The sequence below is a fragment of the Lacerta agilis genome, chromosome 2 (genome assembly GCF_009819535.1).
Source record: "Lacerta agilis isolate rLacAgi1 chromosome 2, rLacAgi1.pri, whole genome shotgun sequence".
NCBI lineage: Eukaryota > Metazoa > Chordata > Lepidosauria > Squamata > Lacertidae > Lacerta > Lacerta agilis.
The window spans coordinates 105,500,261-105,524,262 of NC_046313.1; the positions used below are offsets into that span (position 1 = coordinate 105,500,261).

General features: G+C 43.5%; 1 protein-coding gene across 1 annotated transcript; it reads left to right on the forward strand.

Moving 5' to 3' along the window:
* Positions 1-8,985: 8,985 nt before the first annotated feature.
* LOC117042379 lies at positions 8,986-18,930 on the forward strand. Its single transcript, XM_033141926.1, has 6 exons — positions 8,986-9,022; positions 10,533-10,922; positions 13,856-13,924; positions 16,458-16,526; positions 17,140-17,240; positions 18,801-18,930. Exons 1-6 carry the CDS (start codon positions 8,986-8,988, stop codon positions 18,882-18,884), a joined length of 750 nt encoding a protein of 249 aa, XP_032997817.1. The 3' UTR covers positions 18,885-18,930.
* Positions 18,931-24,002: the final 5,072 nt, after the last annotated feature.

Below are 24,002 nucleotides of genomic sequence, written 5' to 3' on the forward strand. Positions count from 1 at the left end.
GCGTCCAACTTGCTACTGGGGAAGAGCGGAGGACAAGTACAAGTAGATCCAGAGCTGATGAAGCGGCTGGGCCAAAGCCGAAAGGACGCTCAGTTGCGGATATGCCTGGAAGCGAAAGGAAAGTCCAATGCTGTAAAGAAAAGTATTGCATAGGAACCTGGAATGTAAGAACCATGAACCTTGGTAAGCTGGATGTGGTAAAAAATGAGATGGCAAGAATAAACATTGACATCCTAGGCATCAGTGAACTAAAATGGACAGGAATGGGCGAATTCAGTTCGGATGACTATCACATCTACTACTGTGGGCAGGAATCCCGTAAAAGAAATGGAGTGGCCCTCATAGTCAACAAAAGAGTGGCGAAAGCTGTACTGGGATGCAACTTCAAAAATGATAGAATGATCTCGATACGAATCCAAGGCAGTCCTTTTAACATCACAGTAATCCAAGTTTATGCACCAACTACCAGTGCTGAAGAAACCGAAATTGATCAATTCTATGAAGACTTACAACACCTTATAGAAATGACACCAAAGAAGGATGTTCTTCTCATTATAGGGGATTGGAATGCTAAAGTAGGAAGTCAAGAGATAAAAGGAACAACTGGCAAGTTTGGCCTTGGAGATCAAAATGAAGCAGGGCAAAGGCTAATAGAGTTCTGTCAAGAGAACAAGCTGGTCATCACAAACACTCTTTTCCAACAACACAAGAGACGACTCTACACATGGACATCACCAGATGGGCAACATCGAAATCAGATTGATTATATTCTCTGCAGCCAAAGATGGAGAAGCTCTATACACTCAGCAAAAACAAGACCTGGAGCTGACTGTGGCTCAGATCATCAGCTTCTTATAGCAAAATTCCAGCTTAAACTGAAGAAAGTAGGAAAAACCACTGGGCCAGTAAGATTCAATCTAAATCAAATTCCTTATGAATACACAGTTGAAGTGAAGAACAGGTTCAAGGATTTAGATTTGGTGGATAGAGTACCTGAAGAACTGTGGATGGAGGCTCGTAACATTATACAGGAGACAGCAACGAAAACCATCCCAATGAAAAAGAAAGGCAAGAAAGCAAAGTGGCTGACCAATGAGGCCTTACAAATAGCGGGGGAGAGAAGACAAGCAAAATGCGAAGGAGATCGTGAAAGATACAGGAAATTGAATGCAGATTTCCAAAGAATAGCAAGGAGAGACAAGAGGGCCTTTCTAAACGAGCAATGCAAAGAAATAGAGGAAAATAACAGAATGGGAAAAACCAGAGATTTATTCAAGAAAATTGGAGATATGAAAGGAACATTTCGTACAAAGATTACCACAATTAAGGACAAAAGTGGAAAGGACCTAACAGAAGCAGAAGACATCAAGAAGAGGTGGCAAGAATACACAGAGGAATTATACCAGAAAGATATGGAGGTCTCATACACCCCAGGAAATGTGGTTGCTGACCTTGAGCCAGACATCCTGGAGAGTGAAGTCAAATGGGCCTTAGAAAGCCTTGCTAACAACAAGGCCAGTGGAAGTGATGATATTCCAGCTGAACTATTTAAAATTTTAAAAGAGGATGCTGTTAAGGTGCTGCACTCAATATGCCAGCAAGTTTGGAAAACTCAGCAGTGGCCAGAGGATTGGAGAAGATCAGTCTACATCCCAATCCCAAAGAAGGGCAGTGCCAAAGAATGCTCCAACTACCGCACAATTGCACTCATTTCACACGCTAGCAAGGTTATGCTTAAAATTCTACAAGGCAGGCTTAAGCAGTATGTGGGCCGAGAACTCCCAGAAGTGCAAGCTGGATTTCGAAGGGGCAGAGGAACCAGAGACCAAATTGCAAACATGCGCTGGATTATGGAGAAAGCCAGAGAGTTCCAGAAAAACATCTACTTCTGCTTCATTGATTATGCAAAAGCATTTGACTGTGTTGACCACAGCAAACTATGGCAAGTTCTTAAAGAAATGGGAGTGCCGGATCACCTCATTTGCCTCCTGAGAAATCTCTATGTGGGACAAGAAGCTACAGTTAGAACTGGATATGGAACAACTGATTGGTTCAAAATTGGGAAAGGAGTACGACAAGGCTGTATATTGTCTCCCTGCTTATTTAACTTATATGCAGAATACATCATGCGAAAGGCTGGACTGGATGAATCCCCAACCGGAATTAAGATTGCCGGAAAAAATATCAACAACCTCAGATATGCTGATGATACTACCTTGATGGCAGAAAGTGAGGAAGAATTGAAGAACCTTTTAATGAGGGTGAAAGAAGAGAGCGCAAAATATGGTCTGAAGCTCAACATCAAAAAAACTAAGATCATGGCCACTGGTCCCATCACCTCCTGGCAAATAGAAGGGGAAGAAATGGAGGCAGTGAGAGATTTCACTTTCTTGGGTTCCATGATCACTGCAGATGGTGACAGCAGTCACGAAATCAGAAGACGCCTGCTTCTTGGGAGAAAAGCAATGACAAACCTAGACAGCATCTTAAAAAGCAAAGACATCACCTTGCCAACAAAGGTCCGTATAGTTAAAGCTATGGTCTTCCCGGTAGTAATGTACGGAAGTGAGAGCTGGACCATCAAGAAGGCTGATCGCCGAAGAATTGATGCTTTTGAATTATGGTGCTGGAGGAGACTCTTGAGAGTCCCATGGACTGCAAGAAGATCAAACCTATCCATTCTCAAAGAAATCAGCCCTGAGTACTCACTAGAAGGACAGATCCTGAAGTTGAGGCTCCAGTACTTTGGCCACCTCATGAGAAGAGAAGAATCCCTAGAAAAGACCCTGATGTTGGGAAAGATGGAGGGCACAAGGAGAAGGGGACGACAGAGGATGAGATGGTTGGACAGTGTTCTTGAAGCTACTAACATGAGTTTGGCCAAACTGCGAGAGGCAGTGAAGGATAGGCGTGCCTGGCGTACTCTGGTCCATGGGGTCACGAAGAGTCGGACACGACTGAACGACTGAACAACAACAACAAGAGGAAGTCCCAAGTTTGAGAGTTAAAGATGTAAAGGATTTTAAGTAATGTGTGTGTATAGGGTGTATTGTGTTGTTTTGTATGGGGTGTGGGGTGTGTATTTGTAATTTGTAATTGGTTTAATTTGGAAAATCCAATAAATTTTTATTTAAAAAAAGAGATAAGCCTGAGATCTGATGGACAGCACTACGGTAATGTTACTCTTCTTGCAGTGAATGTACCTAAGAGAGCCAGTAGAGGGCGCCTCATGATCATCCCTGCTGAATTTCAAATAGCTCTTCAGGTCCATAACTTGACTTGGATTTTGTTCGTTTCCTTCCTGCTAGAAATGTGGAGATAAGGTGGAAGCACAGCTCACATCTAGGGATGAGCACATGGGCCAAAAGAGGAGTCATGGGGAGGGAGGGAGAACATTTTAACAAGGAGAAATGTAAAGTACTACACTTGGGCAAAAAAAATGAAAGGCACAAATACAGGGTGGGTGACACCTGGCTTGAGAGCAGTACATGTGAAAAGGATCTAGGAGTCTTGGTAGACCACAAACTTGACATGAGTCAACAGTGTGATGCAGCAGCTAAAAAAGCCAATGCAATTCTGGGCTGCATCAATAGGAGTATAGCGTCTAGAATCAAGGGAGGTAATAGTACCACTGTATTCCGCTCTGGTCAGACCTCACCTGGAATACTGTGTCCAGTTCTGGGCACCACAGTTCAAGAAGGATACTGACAAGCTGGAACGTGTCCAGAGGAGGGCAACCAAAATGGTCAAAGGCCTGGAAACAATGCTTTATGAGGAACGGCTTAGGGAGCTGGGTATGTTTAGCCTGGAGAAGATAAGGTTAAGGGGTGATATGATAGCCATGTTCAAATATATAAAAGGATGTCATATAGAGGAGGGTGAAAGGTTGTTTTCTGCTGCTCCAGAGAAGCGGACACGGAGCAATGGATTCAAACTACAAGAAAGAAGATTCCACCTAAACATTAGGAAGAACTTCCTGACAGTGAGAGCTGTTCGGCAGTGGAATTTGCTGCCAAGGAGTGTGGTGGAGTCACCTTCTTTGGAGGTCTTTAAGCGGAGGCTTGACAGCCATCTGTCAGGAATGCTTTGATGGTATTTCCTGCTTGGCAGGGGGTTGGACTGGATGGCCCTTGGGGTCTCTTCCAACTCTATGTTTCTATGATTCTATTATTTCAGGTAGGAGCAGAGCCATTTCCTTTATTCCTACTATACTCGCCATTCTCTCAGAACACTACTACTTTGTAAACAGTTTAATTTTCCTTTTCCTGATGATAATTATCTGTCCCACTGTTTACTATTTCTGACCCCTGTCCTTTCCTCTGTGAAACCTTTCTGTCCTCAGTGCTCACTATTAGCTTTCCTCTGAAGCTGTTTGTTTAATTGCTGAGCAGTTTGAAAGTTTGTAAATATTTCACCGACATCACAGCCATTGAGACAATGACTGGATCCTCTCCAGGATCTAAGAGCCAAAGCTACATTCAACTTTTTTTTTTTGCAGAAGCATATCCTCCAACATTCTGCTGATGAAAATATGGATGCAAGGGTGAAGCACCAAAAGATGGGTGCTGTGTGAATCAGCTGCTAGTGTGAGAGGCAGTGATGCCAACTTGAATAAAATATTGGGGGGAGGGGGCAGGTAAGCCATGTCTCACCTAATCAATGACACGGCACACACAGACCATTTGAATGGCAATGCCCTTCAACATTGGGAGGCCCCAGCCCCCTCAAATATTTGATTGGAGGGGCCAGAGACCCCCTCGTCCCCTAGGAGTTGGCTCCTGTCAGGGACTGTGCTGAGGAGGGCTGCACTGAGGAGCAATGGTGGGTGCCTCCCCCTGCCCCTGCTCCTGATCAGGATCCTGAATCTTATCTTCCTAGGAGCAGGAGGACAGTATAGGTTTGGAACAGTAGTTTGCAGAGGGACGTAGTTCAGAAGGCAGAAGCTGGAAAATACTGCATGGGGAACAGCTAGGAGAAGAAGCATTGGGGGGGGGGGAGGAGAGTGTCAACAAATTCACTGTCTCTGGAAAGCATTCATCCGCTCAGTCCAAGGTCAAGAAGAGCTGATAAGGTGGCAGAACAGAAAGCACAGTGGTTACGAGATTGCAAGATGTGATCATGATGTGGGTGGCTAGGGAAGAAGTGGGTGGAACCCTTAATTGGGAGCACCATCATTCCTAGGAATGGATTACTGGTATTTGTTCTCTCACTGTGATCATTAAATAAAAAAAAATTGTCCAGTAGCACCTTAGAGACCAACTAAGTATGTTCTGGGTATAAGCTTTCGTGTGCATGCACACTTCTTCAGATACACAGATACTGCAGCACCAGATATAGACAATGGCTGAGATGCATGTTATTCAGATAAATAGAAACAGTACATGGTTTCACAGGTCAAGGGTAAGTAGTCAATGTGGTATCAATCAGATGTTGCTGGGCTCCAACTCCCATTAGATGCCTCCAGTGTAGCCAATGTTTTGATATTTTTGTTGTCTTGCTTAATCCAGCAAATGACAATACAGTGGCATCTCGGGTTAAGTACTTAATTCATTCTGGAGGTCCATTCTTAACCTGAAACGTACATAACTTGAAGCAGCACTTTAGCTAATAGGACCTCCTGCTGCCGCTGCACCGCCAGAGCACGATTGCTGCTTTTAGTGGAGTTCTTAACCTGAAGCGTACTTAACCCGAGGTACCACTGTAATAATTTTATCAATACATCCAGAAACTTGCACTTTGCAACTGTTTTATAAAACAGCAACAGCAATGTTTGCAAAAAGTATACCAGGGAAAGAAGGAAGGGAAAAAAATGCATTCTGTTAGGGAAAGTAGCATGCAAAAAATTGTGCCTCTTAGGCAAAACTATAAATGAACATGCATATGTCAGTGAAAATGTGCAGACACATGTATGACTTCCTCATGTAGATTTATATATACAGATATACAAAATTGCAAACTGATGCAGAAACGGTGAAAACTAAATTTAAGGCAAGAAACAAATGAGGAACTGGGGGGAACAAAAGCTTCTTCTGTTTCAAGTAATAACAAAAGGCTTACTTCTGTTGCAAAAATAAACAAACTTGTGAATAGTTGTGACCTCAAGATACCATGGTCACTCATGAATAAAACCCCATAGGATAGGTCTCCACAAAATGAGCTGAGAGCAGGTCCAGCCCAAGACGTTTTGCCACCTGAGCTGAACCACAAAATGGTGCCCTTCCTGCCAGGGAGAAAAAGGTGAGCGAAGGTCTACATTAGGAATAGAGTAGCCTGATATCACAAACCTGAAGTCCAGCAGCAGCCACCAGGACTGCTGCAGTCAGAGGCCACAGCTGGGGAGACAGGTTAGATTCTGGATCCTGAATCTGATGCTGGTAATAAAGGGAGCCCTGAATCTCAGCCTGGTAGGCAAGAATCCACTGAACCAGTTCCCAGAGCACCAGGGCCTATAGAACCAGACTCAGATCCATTACAGGGAAACCGAAGGCTTCCCACATTAGCTCACCAGCCCAATGGTGCAGGGAACACACCAGATAGGAGATGAGATGTATCTGTCTTCAGCCTGGTGGGTTGAGCCTTTAAGAGACTAGTTCACCAAGGGGCCAGTTGGAGCCTCAAAGAGATGCAGAGGCTGGAAAACCATCATTGGCTTCCTAGCTTGTTGGAGCAATGTGCTCACCCAGAGCTATCCTGTCACCATGGTGTTGTGACAACTGTGCTACCCTACCCTGCCACCTTTTCTTGCAGGCTCTGAGATATATGATCACTATAGATCAGGCATGTCCAAAGTCCATTACGGGGGCCTAATCTGGCCTGCTGGTCAGTTTAATCCAGCCCTTGCGGCAGTTTATCACCTGGGGTAAAATCCCCCCAAAAAGCTCAACAACTTCAATCTTAAAAAAAGTCAACAACTTTGGTCGGCATTCACACATGTTCACTTCATCAAATCTGGCCCTCTTTGAGAAAAGTCCGGGCACCCTTGCTATAGATGAACATGTGTACATATATGATTTATGATCATGTAGAGATGGACAGTTAGAAATAGGCTCAGGCCTCCAAGGTGCCTTGTGGAAGACTAGGGTTAAAACTGGGCGTCTATATCAGTGTTTTTCAACCTTTTTTGGGCAAAGGCACACTTGTTTCATGAAAAAAATCTCGAGGCACACCACCATTAGAAAATGTTAAAATTTTTAACTCCGTGCCTATATTGACTATATATAAAGTAATTTTCCCACGGCACACCAGGCAACATCTCGCGGCACACTAGTGTGCCACGGAACAGTGGTTGAAAAACACTGGTCTATATATTAGGAAGTGAATAAGGAACCTTTCCCACTGGCTGTCTATCAACCTCAAACATACCTGCCTAATTGCTATATAGCTAGGATGGGCAGCTTTCTGGAAAGCAGGGAAAACAAAATGTATAATTCCCTCTCACTGCTCTCCCTCCTGAAACCTTCTCATATACTGCAGCAGGGATTTTGTTGTTGTTCAGTCGTTCAGTGGTGTCCGACTCTTCGTGACCCCATGGACCAGAGCACGCCAGGCACGCCTATCCTTTACTGCCTCTCGCAGTTTGGCCAAACTCATGTTAGTAGCTTCGAGAACACTGTCCAACCATCTCATCCTCTGTCGTCCCCTTCTCCCCTCCATCTTTCCCAGCATCAGGGTCTTTTCCAGGGAGTCTTCTCTTCTCATGAGGTGGCCAAAGTACTGGAGCCTCAACTTCAGGATCTGTCCTTCCAGTGAGCACTCAGGGCTGATTTCTTTAAGGATGGATAGGTTTGATCTTTTTGCAGTCCATGGGACTCTCAAGAGTCTCCTCCAGCACCATAATTCAAAAGCATCAATTCTTCGGCGATCAGCCTTCTTTATGGTCCAGCTCTCACTTCCGTACATTACTACTGGGAAAACCATAGCTTTAACTATACGGACCTTTGTCGGCAAGGTGATGTCTTTGCTTTTTAAGATGCTGTCTAGGTTTGTCATAGGGATTGTTTTTGTTTTAAATCACAGTGTGCATCTCCCAGCCTTAACCCCCCATTCCCTCTGGTATGCTATGAGTGCTCATGGGCTCAGACTGCTAAATCTCCTGTCCCCATGTGATTCTCCACCCTTATCCATCCTCCACCTGCAATATTCCTTAGGACCCGGAAGCCAGTAGGCAAAGGTCCTTGTCCAGTGTCAAAGGGAGTCTTGTCACAAGCCTCCAGTGACCTTCTTGGAAAGGAAAACAACCCTGGTTGAAGGCTGCACCCCTAGAACACGTGGCCATTTGAAGAAGCAGGCAAGTAGAACACAGAGTGTCCTCTGGGCACACACACAGCTGTATAAGTCTCATTCACCAAGCAAACAACTCTAATTTAATACAGTGGTACCCCGCTAGACGAATGCCCCGCTAGACGAAAAAGTCTATGGGGCTGCCTCGCAAGACGAAACATTTTCGTCTTTTTTTCCCCCCGTTTTGCGGAGTGCGGCTGTCATTGCCGCTCCGCAAGACGAAAAACCCGCTAGACGAAAATTTTCGCAGAACGAATTATTTTCGTCTAGCAGGGCACCACTGTACATGATAAAGACCGTGGTTTCTACTTGACGTTTCTATTCCTCATCTGCCTTCTGCTTTCAACTTTGCTGAGCCACCGCCCTTCCCATCGGTTTCTGCTTCAAGGTCATAATTCTCTGAAATAATGCGAGCAACGGTTTCTATTCTCTTCCTAGCTGCCCAGCCTAAATGTATTGTGCAGCAGGTACCCGGCCCTGCTAGACCACATCCTTTGCTGATGGTGTTATCTCGAGTGGTCTCATCACACCAAAGCTACTTGTTTCTCTCATTTTCCAGAGACCAGATCTTTAACTTACCACATAGAACAAAAATGAGAGACACAATTTTGAAACATTCAATTAAGGAAGCAGTTCAATTGTTGGAGGTTTGAGATGGGTATGATTTCAGAATTGGTGCGGTATCTAATTGTATGACCCTCCAGGATGATGATCGGTGTGGCATTCTTCTGGGCTTTCTCAGGTGAGTAAAAGCAAGTGCATATTGTGTTTTGGAAGTTGGTTTTTGTGGGACAACGTTGGGCAGAAGAGCCTGCAAGATGGGCGGTTATTGCTATAAGCATTTTACAAATGGGATAGTGAGGCTGCTGGGGTGAGTTTCTGAGGGGCAGGAGAACCAAATGAATGGCAGTGAGTTTAGACACTTTGTTCTCCTTTAGAAAGCACAAAGCAGATCACCCCACACCCTGGGTGGAATTCAACATTACATTATGTCAAATCTTCCATCTGCACAAGCAATTCAGCTTGCCAAGCAGAACGATGCCCTTTCCCCTGTGTGCTGTTCTGAGCAGGGGTGTACCTAGGCGTTGGGTAGGCTGGTGGATGCCAAGGGCCCAGGCCCAGTAAGGGCGCAAAAATTGCCCTTGGTTTAGGAAGTCATTGGTGGAGCATGAAAGGCAACGAAAAGGAAACTCTTTGAGTTTCTGGTTCATGGTCTCTCTCAGCTTTGGAGGCGCTTATGTATCTCCATGCCAAAGAAGCAACGGGGCCTAGTTACGCCTCTGGTTCTGGGAGTTCTTTTGACCCATCCTGGGCCAATTTTGTGGGATGCACAAGGGGAGGAAGGGAGAAATCTCTCTTGCATGGGTTGAAGCCCTTTTGCACGGCTTCTGATGACAAGTTTCATTAGATGATTCCCTCCCGCTGAATCAACACGTGGACGAAAAGACACCTACTCTTGAAGTTTTATACTTTTCTGAATTTTGAGTTGGCGTGCCACAAAATAGACTGCAAAATGCATGTATTAGTGTGCAAAAATGTTTATATTGGGCAGCCGTGCATAAAGACGTGTATGTAGGCTCTGAGACCTGCTATTTTCTTAATGCGCCTTACATGGTGAGAAATGTCAGGGATGAACACTTTCCCTGTGGATGGCTTTCTATGCGATTACATAGGGCCTTCTGGGTAGTGGCGCCCACCCTGTGGAACGCCCTCCCATCAAATGTCAAGGAAATAAACAACTATCTGACTTTTAGAAGACATCTGAAGGCAGCCCTGTTTGGGGAAGTTTTTAATGTTTGACGTTTCATCGTGCTTTTAATACTGTGTTGGGAGCCGCCCAGAGTGGCTGGGGAAACCCAGCCAGATGGGTGGGGAATAGATAATAAATTATTTTGCGCTGATGTGGATGCAGTCTCAGTGGCACAGCCAGCACCATAGGATTTTTGCTTTCCCTCCCATATGTCCTCCTCTCTTTCTCACTCAGTCTCAGACTCTCTGCCTTTCTCCAAAATGTTCTTTCTTCACACAAGCACTAGATTATCCCATCAGCTACTGGGCAGGGCCTCCTTCTCTGTACAGGCTTTTTCTGTACAGATGTTCTAAGAAAAACATGGTGATGGCCACCAACAGGGGTGACTTTTGAAAGGGATTAGATAAATACGTCGAGGATAAGGCTTTCAGTGGGTATTAGCCACACATAACATTTATTTATAGCAGACGACACATTCATTGTCCTTCTCTGTTGCTTCCAGGCATGACATCAGCAGTGCCCATCTCCTCAGCTCACAGTTGGGTCAATGCTACTATCAACCAGACTGTTCAGTTACCCTTCTCCCTTCAGCCTCCCAGTCCTTCATGGGAATTCCTCCACATCACATGGGATTTTATCGCCGGCAACAGAAATGTCCCTGTCCTTGCATACATTGTAGACAATTGCAGTGGAACAGCCCTCAAATGGTGGGGGAAAGAATGTCGTACTAACAAACTGGTCGCTGAGATGTATCAGCAGCGGGCAGACGTTCTCAAGAATGGCACACTAGTGCTTCATCGCGTGGGGCTTCACGATGCGGGGGTGTACCTCGCGACAATTAAATCCACGGATTTGAGACTGCATGCGACAGTAAATCTCACCGTGACTGAAGGTAATGGACAGCAGTGAGAGCGTAAAATAAATATTTAGGGTGCTTCATGCTTGGAATGATTGCCTGCTGTCCTGATGCGATCTCCAGGGCTTCAATATTATGCGTTTTTAACTGCACTAAATTCATTGAGACATAAGGTATGACTGAGAATGCCACTGAAACAAGTCTCCCTTCACAAAATCCATTTTGGTGGTTGTCCAGCAATTATAAGCTGAAGTTCAGCATCTGGCATGGCCAGTTCCTAGATGATGAGACTCCCTGATCTAGGGGGTGGGGGAGCAATCTAGCAGCTATCTTCTTCTTCTTCTTCTTCTTCTTCTTCTTCTTCTTCTTCTTCTTCTTCTTCTTCTTCTTCTTCTTCTTCTTCTTCTTCTTCTCCTCCCCCTCCCCCTCCTCCTCCTCCTCATCCTCCTCCTCCTCCCCCATGCTTCTCCTCTTCCTTTATTGAATTTATATACTACCCTATACCCGAGGGTCTAAGGGTGGTTCACAGAATAAAATCAGGATTGAAAACCACAAAATACCTAATAAAAACAACAACAACCCAATAGCCCCCACTGATAGTTCTTATGTCATCCTCTTTGCAAGAAATCCACAAACCCCACAACAACCTCGCCACACATTTTCTTTTCCTTTTTAAATTTTATTTAGTTTTTCATATTTTAAAATGTTACTAACAATTATCAAACAACCGACATAGAGAATTCCAAAGAATCTCCTGAACTTCCCTCCTCCCCTTTGTGGTTCCTAATATTAACGGTTTCCTCCTTCATTTTACCAATTACTCCAAATCTTTTAAATCTCAATTATACCCAAAATTCAACATTAAACTACAAGTGTTATTCCAATCCTACTAAGAATTTTAATTGTTTACAATGGTTTTTAAGGTAAGTTATATATTTTCCCCATTCTTTATTAAAAATATGATCCTCGTGATTTCTTATCCTTCCGGTCATTTTTGCCAATTCGGCATAGTCCATCAACTTTATCTATCATTCTTCTCTGGTAGGGACTCTGTCTTCTTTTCATCTCTGGGCTACTAACATCCGAGCAGCAGTGGTCGCGTACATAAATAGTCTTTTCTGATCAATTGGAATTTCAGCACCTAGAATTCCTAAAAGAAAAGCTTTGGGGTTTTTTTTCTTTTTCCTTTTTGGAAAAAAAGTTATTTTGAACATTTTTTCCATTTCATTATAGATCATCTCCCAGAATTCCTTTACTACCTTACATGTTCACCACATATGATAAAAGGTGTCTTCTTTTTCCTTACATTTCCAGCATGTATTTGACCTTGTTTTGTACATTTTGGCTAGTTTACTAGGGGTTAAATACCAACAATACGTCCATTTCATATAATCTTCTTTCAACGTATAACACGCTATAAACTTCAAACCCCAGTTCCATAGCTTGTCCCATGCTGTAAGTTGTATATTATACCCAAAGTCCCTCGCACAGTATATCATAACTGATTTAACCTGTTCATCTTTGGTATGCCACTGTAATATTGTTGTTGTTCAGTCGTTCAGTCGTGTCCGACTCTTCGTGACCCCATGGACCAGAGCACACCATGCACCCCTATCCTTCACTGCCTCCCGCAGTTTGGCCAAACTCACACCAGTCGCTTCGAGAACACTGTCCAACCATCTCGTCCTCTGTTGTCCCCTTCTCCTTGTGCCCTCCATCTTTCCCAACATCAGGGTCTTTCCCAGGGACTCTTCTCTTCTCATGAGGTGGCCAAAGTACTGGAGCCTCAACTTCAGGATCTGCCCTTCCAGTGAGCACTCAGGACTGATTTCTTTAAGGATGGATAAGTTTGATATTTTTGCAGTCCATGGGACTCTCAAGAGTCTCCTCCAGCACCATAATTCAAAAGCATAAATTCTTTGGCGACCAGTCTTCTTTATGGTCCAGGTCTTTATTGTAATATTAGTTTATAATTTTAGAAAGCGATTTAGTCTTGTTTTCTAACAGCTCTTTTTCAAATTTAGAGGTTTCATTATGGAAGCCTTTCTTTTTGTCCATCTTAAATATATCATTTAGATCACTTACAACTTTGCTGAGCTGCTGCCCTTCCCCTCGATTTCTGCTTCAAGGTCATAATTCTCTGAAATAATGCTAGCAATGGTTTCTATTCTCTTCCTAGCTGCCCAGCCTAAATGTATTGTGCAGCAGGTACCTGGCCCTGCTAGACCACATCCTTTGCTGATGGTGTTATCTCAAGTGGTCTCATCACACCAAAGCTACTTGTTTCTCTCATTTTCCAGAGACCAGGTCTTTAACTTACCACATAGAACAAAAAATGAGAGACACATTTTTGAAACATTCAATTAAGGAAGCAGTTCAATTGTTGGAGGTTTGAGATGGGTATGAGATGGGTGCAGCATATAATTGTATGACCCTCCAGGATGTTGATCGGAGTGGCATTCTTCCGGGCATTCTCAGGTGAGTAAAAGCAAAAGCAGACTGTATTTTGGAAGTTGGTTCTTTGGGGACAACGTTGGGCAGAAGAACCTGCAAGATGGGCGGTTATTGCTATAAGCATTTTACAAATGGGATAGTGTGGCTGCTGGGGTGAGTTTCTGAAGGGCAGGAGAACCAAATGAATGGCAGTGAGTTTAGACACTCCATGCCAAAGAAGCAAGGGGGCCTTGTTACGCCCCTGGTTCTGGGAGTTCTCTTGACGCACCCTCGGCCAATTTTGTGGGATGCACAAGGGGAGGAAGGGAGAAATCCCTCTTGTGTGAGTTGAAGCCCTTTTGCAGGGCTTCTGATGACAGGTTCTAAGAAAAACATAATGATGGCCACCACCAACAACAACTTTTGAAATGGATTAGATGAATATGTCAAGGATAAGGCTTTCAATGGGTATTAGCCACACATAACATTTATGTATAGCAGACGACACATGCATTTCCCTTCTCTGTTGCTTCCAGGCATGACATCAACAGTGCACACCCCCACAGCTCACACTTTGGTCAATGCTACTATCAACCAGACTGAAGGTAATGGACAGCAATTAGCATAAATAAATAATTGGGGTGCAACATGCTTGGAATGATTGCCTACTGTCCTGATGTGATCCCCAGGGCTTCAATCCTATGCGTTTTTAACTCCACCAAATTCAGTGAGGCATAAGGTATGACTGAAAGTGCCATTGTTTCAGTTCTATTCGCACAGAACTGAAACAAATCTCCTCTCATATTTTGGTGGTTGTCCAGCAATTATAAGCTGAGGTTCATCATCTGGCATGGCCAGTTCCTTGATGATGAGATGCCATGATCTAGGCAATGGGGAAGCTATAATAATAATAATAATAATAATAATAATAATAATAATAATAATAATAAATTTATTATTTATACACTGCCCATCTGACTGGGTTTCCCCAGCCACTCTGGGCGGCTCCCAACAGAACAACAACAACAACAACAACAACAACAAAGTGATTAAACATCAAACATTAAAAACTTCCCTAAACAGGGCTGCCTTCAGATGTCTTATAAAAGTCAGATAGTTGTTTATTTCCTTAACACTACCAAGACGGCCCTGTGCCTGGTTCCCTGTAAACTCACTTCTCTCAGTGAGGGAACCTCCAGAAGGCCTTTGGAGGTGGACCTCAGTGTCCGGGCTGAGTGATGGGGGTGGAGACACTCCTTCAGGTATACTGGGCTGAGGCCATTTAGGGCTTTCAAGGTCAGCACCAACACTTTGAATTGTGCTTGGAAACATACTGGGAGCCAATGTAGGTCTTTCAGGACCGGTGTTATGTGGTTTTGGGGGCCACTCCCAGTCACTAGTCTAGCTGTCGCATTCTGGATTAGTTGCAGATTCCGGGCCACCTTCAAAGGTAGCCATTTTGGGTTCAGCATCTGGCATGGCCAGTTCCTAGATGCTGAGATGCCCTGATATAGGGACTGGGGAGCAATCCAGCAGTTTATTGTTCTTATATCATTCTCTTTGCAAGAAATCCACAAACCCTACAACAACCTCGCCACACATTTCTTTTTTCTTTTTTCTTTTTAATTAGTTTTTCAGATTTTAAAAATTTACAAACAATTATCAAACAACCAGCATAGAAAGAGAATTCCGAAGAATCTCCTGAACTTCCCACCTCCCCCTTTGTGGGTCCTTATATTAACTTTTCCCTCCTGGATCTTATGTATTAATCCAAATCTTTTAAATCTCAATCATACCCAAAATTCAACATTAAACTACAAGTGTTATTCCAATCCCACTAATAATTTTAATTGTTTACAATGGTTTCTAAGGTAAATTATATATTTTCCCCATTCTTTATTAAAAAAAAGCATCCTTCTGATTTCTTATTCTTCTGGTCATTTTTGCCAATTGGGCATAGTCCATCAACTTAATCTACCGTTCTTCTCTGGTAGGGACTCTGTCTTCTTTTCATCTCTGAGCCCCAGGTTGTTTGTACTGGCCACCACATCACTTTCTCCTTAGTCCCTTAAAAACAAAACGTAGGGCAGCTGACTGAAGTGTAAAACACAGGGCTGGCGAGACCCCATTCAACCGCCATCTTAATTTCCCAGAAGCTTATATTCATATGAAACTTAACATATAGGAAATGTTATTCATCAAGTCGTAGAATTGTAGAGTTACAAGGGACCCCAAGGGGGATGTCACCACAGGCCGTCAGGCGGCAGATGAACAAACTCCCACGGCAGGTTGCCAGGAATGGATAAGACAAGGAAAAGTCCAACCACCTGCTTTTTATTCAATATTTACAGAGAGAGGGTTGGAAATGCAGCCTCTTGGAATAATGGTGTTGCCCCAAGTAAATCTCCCATCCCCCTTTTCATTCGTCATCTTCTCTATGGGTGGTGCTGAGGGCCCTTTGCTTCTGTGCCCTTTGCTCTCCTACTTTTAAGGCCCACCAGGTTCTGGGAGATGGTGGGTCTGGAATGCTTTCTATTGATAACACACCAGCTAGTTGTCCCGAGTGAATCTCCACCCTCTCCCCATCTCTCCCACTTCCTCATTCGTCATCCCTACGGGTGCTGACAAGTGCCCTCTGCCTTTGAGCTCTTTGCTCCCCTACTTTCAAGGCTTGCCAGGTTCAGGGAGATGGAGGGTATGGAATGCTTTCTAAAGACACTGTGCCTGTCAGCAGTCACCCCCCTGGTGCTTCCTCCTCCTCCTCCTCCTCCTCCTCCTCCTCCTCCTCCTCCTCTCCCATTATTTCCCAGCTTTCCCCCTCATCTGCCTCTGAGCTGTGACCTCCCTCAAACCCCTGTTGTAATTCTGAACTGTCTTCCTCTTCTCTGGAAGGGTCAGGCTGGGGAGGCGGTCTCCACCATTCCTCCTCTGCCCAGTCCTTGACACAGGCTTCTGCCCTGAACCCTGTAAATATTTAGCAGTACCTCTGGTCCGAAGCCAGAAAAATGGCAGATCATCCTAACTTTAGCTGTGTAAAACAAGCCAGCTTCATACACCATGTCTTGATGTTGGCTTGTTTTTAAGGAAGACGTGATAAGTTTCTTGTTTTTCACATTTTCTGATTCAATATCCCCTTTTTTTCCACCTCCACATCTACTGTAGGAGCAGAATCATTAACCCAGGAAAAACTCAGATGCAAACATAAAGGTATACTTGATATCTTGACACTGTACAGTGGAACCTCAGTTCTCGAATGTCTCCATTGACAAACGATTCGGAACCCGTGTGCCAAAAACCGGAAAGTAATTGCTTCTGTTTTCGAACACACCTCAGAAGTCGAACGGCTTCTGAGGCACGTTTTCCCATTTTTTTTCAATGGATTTTGCCGACTGCCCATTGATCCTCAGTTTACAAACGTTTCGGAAGTCGGATGGTCTTCCGGAACGGATTATGTTTGAAACCTGAGCTTCCACTGTATAATCCTTCTGACTCACCTATAATGCTCTAACTTACAGATATTTGTTTTAAACAAATAACATGAACAGTATTTTTCTTTCTTTTATTCTGCTTCATCTTCTTTACATAATTAAATAAAGATTAAAGGATGGCATTCAGCTTAGTCTTACTCAGAGTAGACCCCCTGAAGAAGGCTTAACCGAATAACACCCATATTTTTAAAAAACAAAAACAAATGCTGGTTGGAGTCATATTCCAGCCAAGCTAAAGCACCCAAGCTATTTTAAGGAAGATGTGATATGTTTCTTGTTTTTCACCTTTTCTGATTATTATCCCTTTTTTTCCACCTCCACATCTACTGTAGGAGCCGGATCATTAACCCAGAAAAAACTCAGCATTGAGAATATGGTTCGGATGGTTTTGGGTGGCCTCCTCCTGTGTTTCCTTGGGCTCTTGATAGTAGGTGTAAGTGCTGCATTTCTAAAAAAATTTTTTTGCTTGGAAAAAGAGCAAAGGGGAATGTTGGGTGATTTTTTTTGCCATGTGGGTGGCAGCAGGGTGGGGGTGGATGACTTCTTGTCCTCACCTAACGTCTAGAGCAGCATAGCCTTGCATGGGAATGGGCACAAGCTACCAGACTTTTGAGCTCTTTGGCCTGATGAGTTGTTCAACTTGACGGGAACAGACAGAGAGAAGGTTACACAGCATATAGGCCCATGATCAAGAATGAAATCCAAGAGGAATTTGTAGATTTAAAAATCTGGACATTTCAGTGGTTTCAGGCAGTAAACTAGGGATGAGGAACCTCAGTCTCAGGAACCAGATGTGACCCTCCATATAGAAGAAGAAGAAGAGTTTGGATTTGATATCCTGCTTTATCACTACTCTAAGGAGTCTCAAAGCGGCTCACAATCTCCTTTCCCTCCCCCCCCCACAACAAACACTCTGTGAGGTGAGTGAGGCTGAGAAACTTCAGAGAAGTGTGACTAGCCCAAGGTCACCCAGCAGCTGCATGTGGAGGAGCAGGGAATCGAACCCGGTTCACCAGATTACGAGTCCACCGCTCTTAACCACTACACCACACTGGCTCTCTATATATGCCCCTCTCTCTCTTTGCTGCCAATGGCAGCCATTTTGTGCTGGCACCTTCAACACTTATGTCAATATACAAGGGCTGGCACTGTGTGTGTGTGTGTGGTTATTTTTAACCAGAATGCACTGTCCACGAGGGCCCCTCATAGGGCTGCCAAACACAGCCAGTGGTTGGGGTGACTAGTGTACGTATTGTTATTTGGAGCGGGGCCAGGAAGCATGATGCCCCCATATGCTGAAAGTGCATGTGTGGAGGTCCGGGTGAGTTCCCAAGTAGTTAAGAGACAATGGAGGGGCAGGGATTTGATGGGGGCAGATGAGACTAGCACATTATGACATGCAGTGGACACACAATGACAGGGGTGGGGAACCCTTTTCCGCTTAGGGAGCTGCAGTCCCAAGAGGACCATCTTTTGGGGACTGACACAGTGGTGGGTGGAGCCAGATGGCTCCCCCCCCCATGAAAAGACCTCTCAGATGCAAATATAATGGTATACTTGGGAACCCTCATTGATACCCTGACCCTGTACAGTGGAACCTTGGTTCTCGAATGTCTCCGTTGACGAACGCCGAAAACCCAGAAGTAATTGCTTCCGTTTTCGAACGCACCTCGGAAGTCGAATGGCTTCCAAGGCGTGTTTCTCCATTTTTCCCCAATGGATTTTGCTGACTGCCCATTGATCCTCAGTTTTCGAATGTTTCGGAAGTCGAATGGCCTGCAGAGGTTCTAGAGGTCAAGAAAGAGAATTCCGGAGTGCCATGTTCTGTCCATATTCCAGAGGTTCCTCACCTGTTCCAAGTCAAGTAGCATGGCGGAGCATGATTTATATGTTGTGCTAGCAAACTGTTGCTGCAAAATAATCATTATGGGAGCAGGGATCTTTATTGAAGCCTCCACAGCTTGAGGGCCAAACTCCACTCTTTTTATTCCAGCATTTTTGCACAGTGGATGGAAGCATCACTCAGGGAAGGAAGACAGTGGGCCATCCTGGGAAATCCATCATTGACTGGATCTGATATGCCATGAATGATCCACCTGCTCATTTCACGAATCAAGGAGAGCAACAGGACGCCTATCAAAAATTGGGAACTGCTGTCTGCACCTCTCCCCCCATTTCAGGGCTGCACTTCTCAGCCACTCAAGTATCATGATCTGGAAGTAACTGAATATCTTGAATTGAAACAGGCATACAAATATGACTTCACCTGGCACTGTGAAGCCCTTAAGTTCAGGCAGCAGAGAGAGAACTAGTGTCTGGTCTTCAGCTCTTCCAACTCCTAGCTGCTCCAGTCAGCTTGGCCAATGGTCAGGTATGAAGGGAGTTGCAAGATAGGCAATATTCATGTGTGCTCAAGTCAAGAAGTACAAGTTCTAGGCACTCTAAAGGTCAGACTGTGCCCAGGAAGAATTGGTCATGAAACAGCCAGAGAGGACTTAATCTTAAGTGGTACCCAAGGCCTGGTGTGAGATGTAAATATTGTCAAACCAATAAGGAGTAGTGGTCATAGGGCTATCAAATTCAATATATATGTAAATAGGCAATTGCCAAGAAAACCCAACACAGCCACTTTAGACTTCAAAAGAGGTATAATGTTATTCACTCACTAAGGAAACCCTCTGACCTCTCCATAGAGGTTATTTCAGTTCAAAGTATACTTAAGCAAGGAATTTTCAATGGCTTGTCAGTTCCCAGCTCCCATGTGAGCTTGTCAGTTCCCACCTTTGCTTCTTTGTGAATCCAAAGTTCAACTCTACAACTTTCTGGACCAAATAATGGGTGAGAGACTTTGTTGCCTTGCCTGCATAGAATTCTGAAGGAGAGAGCTTAGTTCTCACCAAAGACATAAGTTCTCAAATCCTGCTTGCTCCAAGATCAGTTATAACCTTCCCTTCCCTTCTTTCTTTTCAGTATGAGGCTGTGGGAAATTGCTCTGCTTATTCTCTAGGCTTTTCAGTAGTCAGGGATTCTTTAGAATTAAGGTGTGTGTGTGTGTGTAAATGCTTAATGATTTTTTGCTGCCTGCATATTTTTAACCTATATATGCTGTCTATATATATGCTGTCTTTCTTCATTGCTGTTTAATAAATCAATCTTTTTCTTCTACCTGGTGTGACAAGTTACTTATTGGGTATACGGGCTAAAGGTATACACACATTTTTAGCGGATGCACAGCTTGACTCCACATAAAAGTTCCCACCCTCCCAGAGCTGTGCATTGAGTTCATGCCTGTGGTGAACACATATGTGGAATAAGATGTACACTGCCTAACAGGTACGTAGTTAGGGTCAAATCTTTCCAAAATGCTTGGGGGCTGTATAAAACCACAATTTTAAAAGCTCAGCTATAAAGTATACTGCAGGGCCAACAGTATGCCTTATGAGGTTGATAAGCAAAGTGGGGAAAGAAAGTATTAGAGACACAAAGGCTTACTTTAGAAAATGAAAGTCTTGTCCAAATGAGGAGAACAAAATGGAACACAAATTTTGCCTAAAAATATGCAAGCAGGATGCAAAAAATTAATTTGTGGAGCACATTCCTAAAAACCTGAAGACTAACAACAACGAAAGATTTAAATGCATTAGTATCAGGTGACTGCCTAGTGAGGTGGTTATTTGAGAGTGCCAACAAGCATATAGACAGAGGTGGTTCAGTTGATATTGCGTGCTTGGACTTTTAGAAAGCTTTTGACAAAGTAATTCAACCAAGATTATTGAATAAGCTTAGCAGTCATGGAGTAGGAGGCGAGGTCCTCTTGTGGATCAGTAACAAGTTAAATAATAGGAAACAGAGGGTAGGATTAAATGGAGAGTTTTCTCATAGAATAATAGAATTGCAGAGTTGGAAGGGTCCCTGAGGGTCACCTGGGCCAATTCCCTACAATGCGGGAATCTCAACTAAAGCATCCATGACAGATAGCCACCCAACCTCTGCTTAAAAACCTCCAAGGAAGGAGAGTCCATAACCTCCTAGGAAGACCAAACATGCAGAAAGTGGTGAGGGGGTAGCCAGCAGAGTGCTTGTGTGCTGTTTCTCCATCTGTTTCCGGGCCTCACTATTGGCTGTCCAAAAGTAGCAGGGAGAGAAAGAAAGGTGGAGAGAGGGCGAGAAGTTACTTGCCCTCCTCTGAAGTCTTTTTTTTAAAATATTTTTTTATTATTTTTATACTAAATTACTACAAAAAATAAAATATACATTCGCATACATTCTTTCAGTTTTGTCTAACATAGCCATGACTTCCCTCAGACCTTCCACATGGCATTCAGAATTATTATCTTATTATTATACTTCTTTAATCTACCATTGCTTAAATTATCATTCATCTGTTTCTCACTCTAACTACCATACTTACAATAATATTTCTACACATTAACTACAAAGCTTCTTGAAGACCTATTAGCGTATTCAACTGCAAATTGTTTTTCAAATAGTTCGTAAACTTTAACCAGTCTTTGATTAATTTCTGGTCCCGCTGTTCCCGGATTCTTCCCGTCATTTTATCCAGTTCTGCATATTCCATCAATTTCACTGTCCAGTCTTCTTTTGTCGGTATTTCTTCTTGTTTCCACCTTTGTGCTAGCAAAATCCTAGCTGCAGTCACTGCGTATTGGAACAGCTTAATGTCCTGTTTTTCAATGTCTGTACCTATAATACCTAGTAAAAAGGCTTCAGGTTTCTTAACGAAGTTATATTTCAACATTTTTCTCAATTCGTGATATATCTTATCCCAATATGCCTTCACCTTCTTACACTCCCACCACATATGATAAAAGGTACCGACACTCTCCTTGCATTTCCAACACTTATTATCAGACTTATACATCTTTGCTAGTTTAACTGGGGTAATATGCCATCTATACATCATTTTTAACATATTTTCTTTTATTGATGTGCATGCCATAAATTTCATTCCTTCCTTCCAAAGTTTTTCCCAGTCTTCTAGCATGATGTTATGTCCAAAGTCTTTTGCCCAATGAATCATCACCGACTTAACTTCTTCATCCTTCAAGTTTGCCCTCCTCTGAAGTCTTGGAAGGAAATTGACGCAAGGGATTTGAATGCTCAGGCAGCTGGGCTGACCGTCTGCGCTACAGCCCAGTCCTACCCTCTCATCGGTTTAAAGTCAAGGGTCACCAACAAAGGGTCTAGAGGATCACACATCGCCCTCCAAGTTCATTGTCCTCTCAGTTGCCCCATAGGAAAGCATGATGCAAACTTTTGCAAACATGTTTTCTCCTGCCGTACACCTGCGCAAGCAGCTGCAAAGGGAGGGTGAAACTTTGAGGAGGTGATTATATCTCCCCTGCAATTATCAAAAACATTGTGATTGATTTGTGTTCTCATGGGGTTTTCCAGAGGTCACTTTTGAGATCAGTAATAATAATAGTAATAATAATAATAATCGGAATCCAGAATCATTGATCGTTCTTTTTGCCAAATACGGAAACAGAGCAACATAAATATATATACTGAGCTATTAAGAACGCGGGCTGGGAGTAAGACCATCAGAGGTGGTAGGTTAGTCTGATATTTGTTTCTTTGTTAGCACTGAAGCCAGCCTTCAGCTCCTCCTCTGAGAAGTCAGTCACAGGATGAAGATTTTGTGTGTCCTTCCTAGCAAAGGCTTCCATCATTGCTCTGAGTATAATAAAGTCCGTTGAAGGAAGGTCTCACTTGCTTGTGCCTAAAATGATCCTTCTGTTAGTATTGCTTCATTTGCCAGTTGAGGTAGCAATGATGGAAGACCTAGATCTGTCAGACCTACGGACATCTTCAAATAATTATTACAGTCCAGGGGATTACATCATTGCTGGAGTTATACCTGTGAGGACCGCTCTGTACCCAAAACATGCTTTCAGGTCTGACCCTGTCAGCGACTTCCTCCCGTAAGTGCTATTTGCTCATAGCTTTTGATTTTTCTCAGCCAATTCTTATCTTTCCTGTATACAGTCTATGTACAGAGTGAGCAGCAGAATCTTAAGCTGCATAGTTTAGTAGAATGGTATGAAATGTGACTGGGACAGTAGGAGGCTCACCTGCAGATATGAAGGAAATTTGCCCCAAAGTTCCCTATTTTGGGGGCTGAGATCTGACTTTACAACACCTATTTCTTGCAAATCTGTAAGTTCCTGTCTTGCCCCTTCACGTTCTCCCAGTGTTCTCTGTTGTCTGCCCTGCTGTTAGTTTTAGATAGTCCATCCAGCACACAGGTGGCCGTTCTCCTGGTCTTTTAAAATTGTAGGGTTTCCACCCTAGCACTGCTTTACTCCATCAGCCTGACTGGTTACAGGTAGGTAGCCGTGTTGGTTTGCCATAGTCACAACAAAACAAAATAAAAAATTCGTTCCAGTAGCCTGACTGGGTTCTTGTCACATGTTCTGTATATATCCATTTTAATACACTGTATAAACTGGTCAACATTCCATTTGTTTTCCATCCAGAGTGTTACAGATGAACTACCAGCATGTTCTGGCCATTTTGCTTGCCATTAATGAGATCAATGAAAATCCCAAGCTCTTACCTAATATCACCTTAGGCTACAATATCTTTGAGAACTGTTTCAGTGTCAGGATAACCTATGAAGCCACAATGGACCTCCTCTCAACTGGGCTTTGGATGGTCCCTAATTTCAGGTGTGGACGACGTGGAAAGATCCTGGCTGTAATTCAAGGAGGGGACTTTGAAACGTTTTTTCAGATGTCAACCATGCTAGACATCTTCAAGACCCCCCAGGTATGGAGAACGGAGGGGGGGACCTGTCAGAGCAAATCTCAGACCCAACTTTTAAAACTTGAAATGGAGGTCTTGGAGATTGAAGAGTGTATAACATTTCCCCCCCTCTCAGGTTGGGAGAACTCTGTTGATGTCTACATCAGGAAATTTAGGTTATTTCATATACCGCTTTCTCATAAAGTGTCAGGGTGGTATTTAAGCAATATAATATTCAAAAGCAGAACAAAACAACAATGAAAATGGCTACTCACTGTAAAAAAGTTGTGATAAACACATGTACCCACACACTTCACATTCTGTGTGATATAGAAAAATAATATAAATTGTTAAAAACAGAGTAAAAGCAGTTAATTTTGAAAATGTTTATACACAGTGCAGATAGTATAAACTTGTTGCACCACAC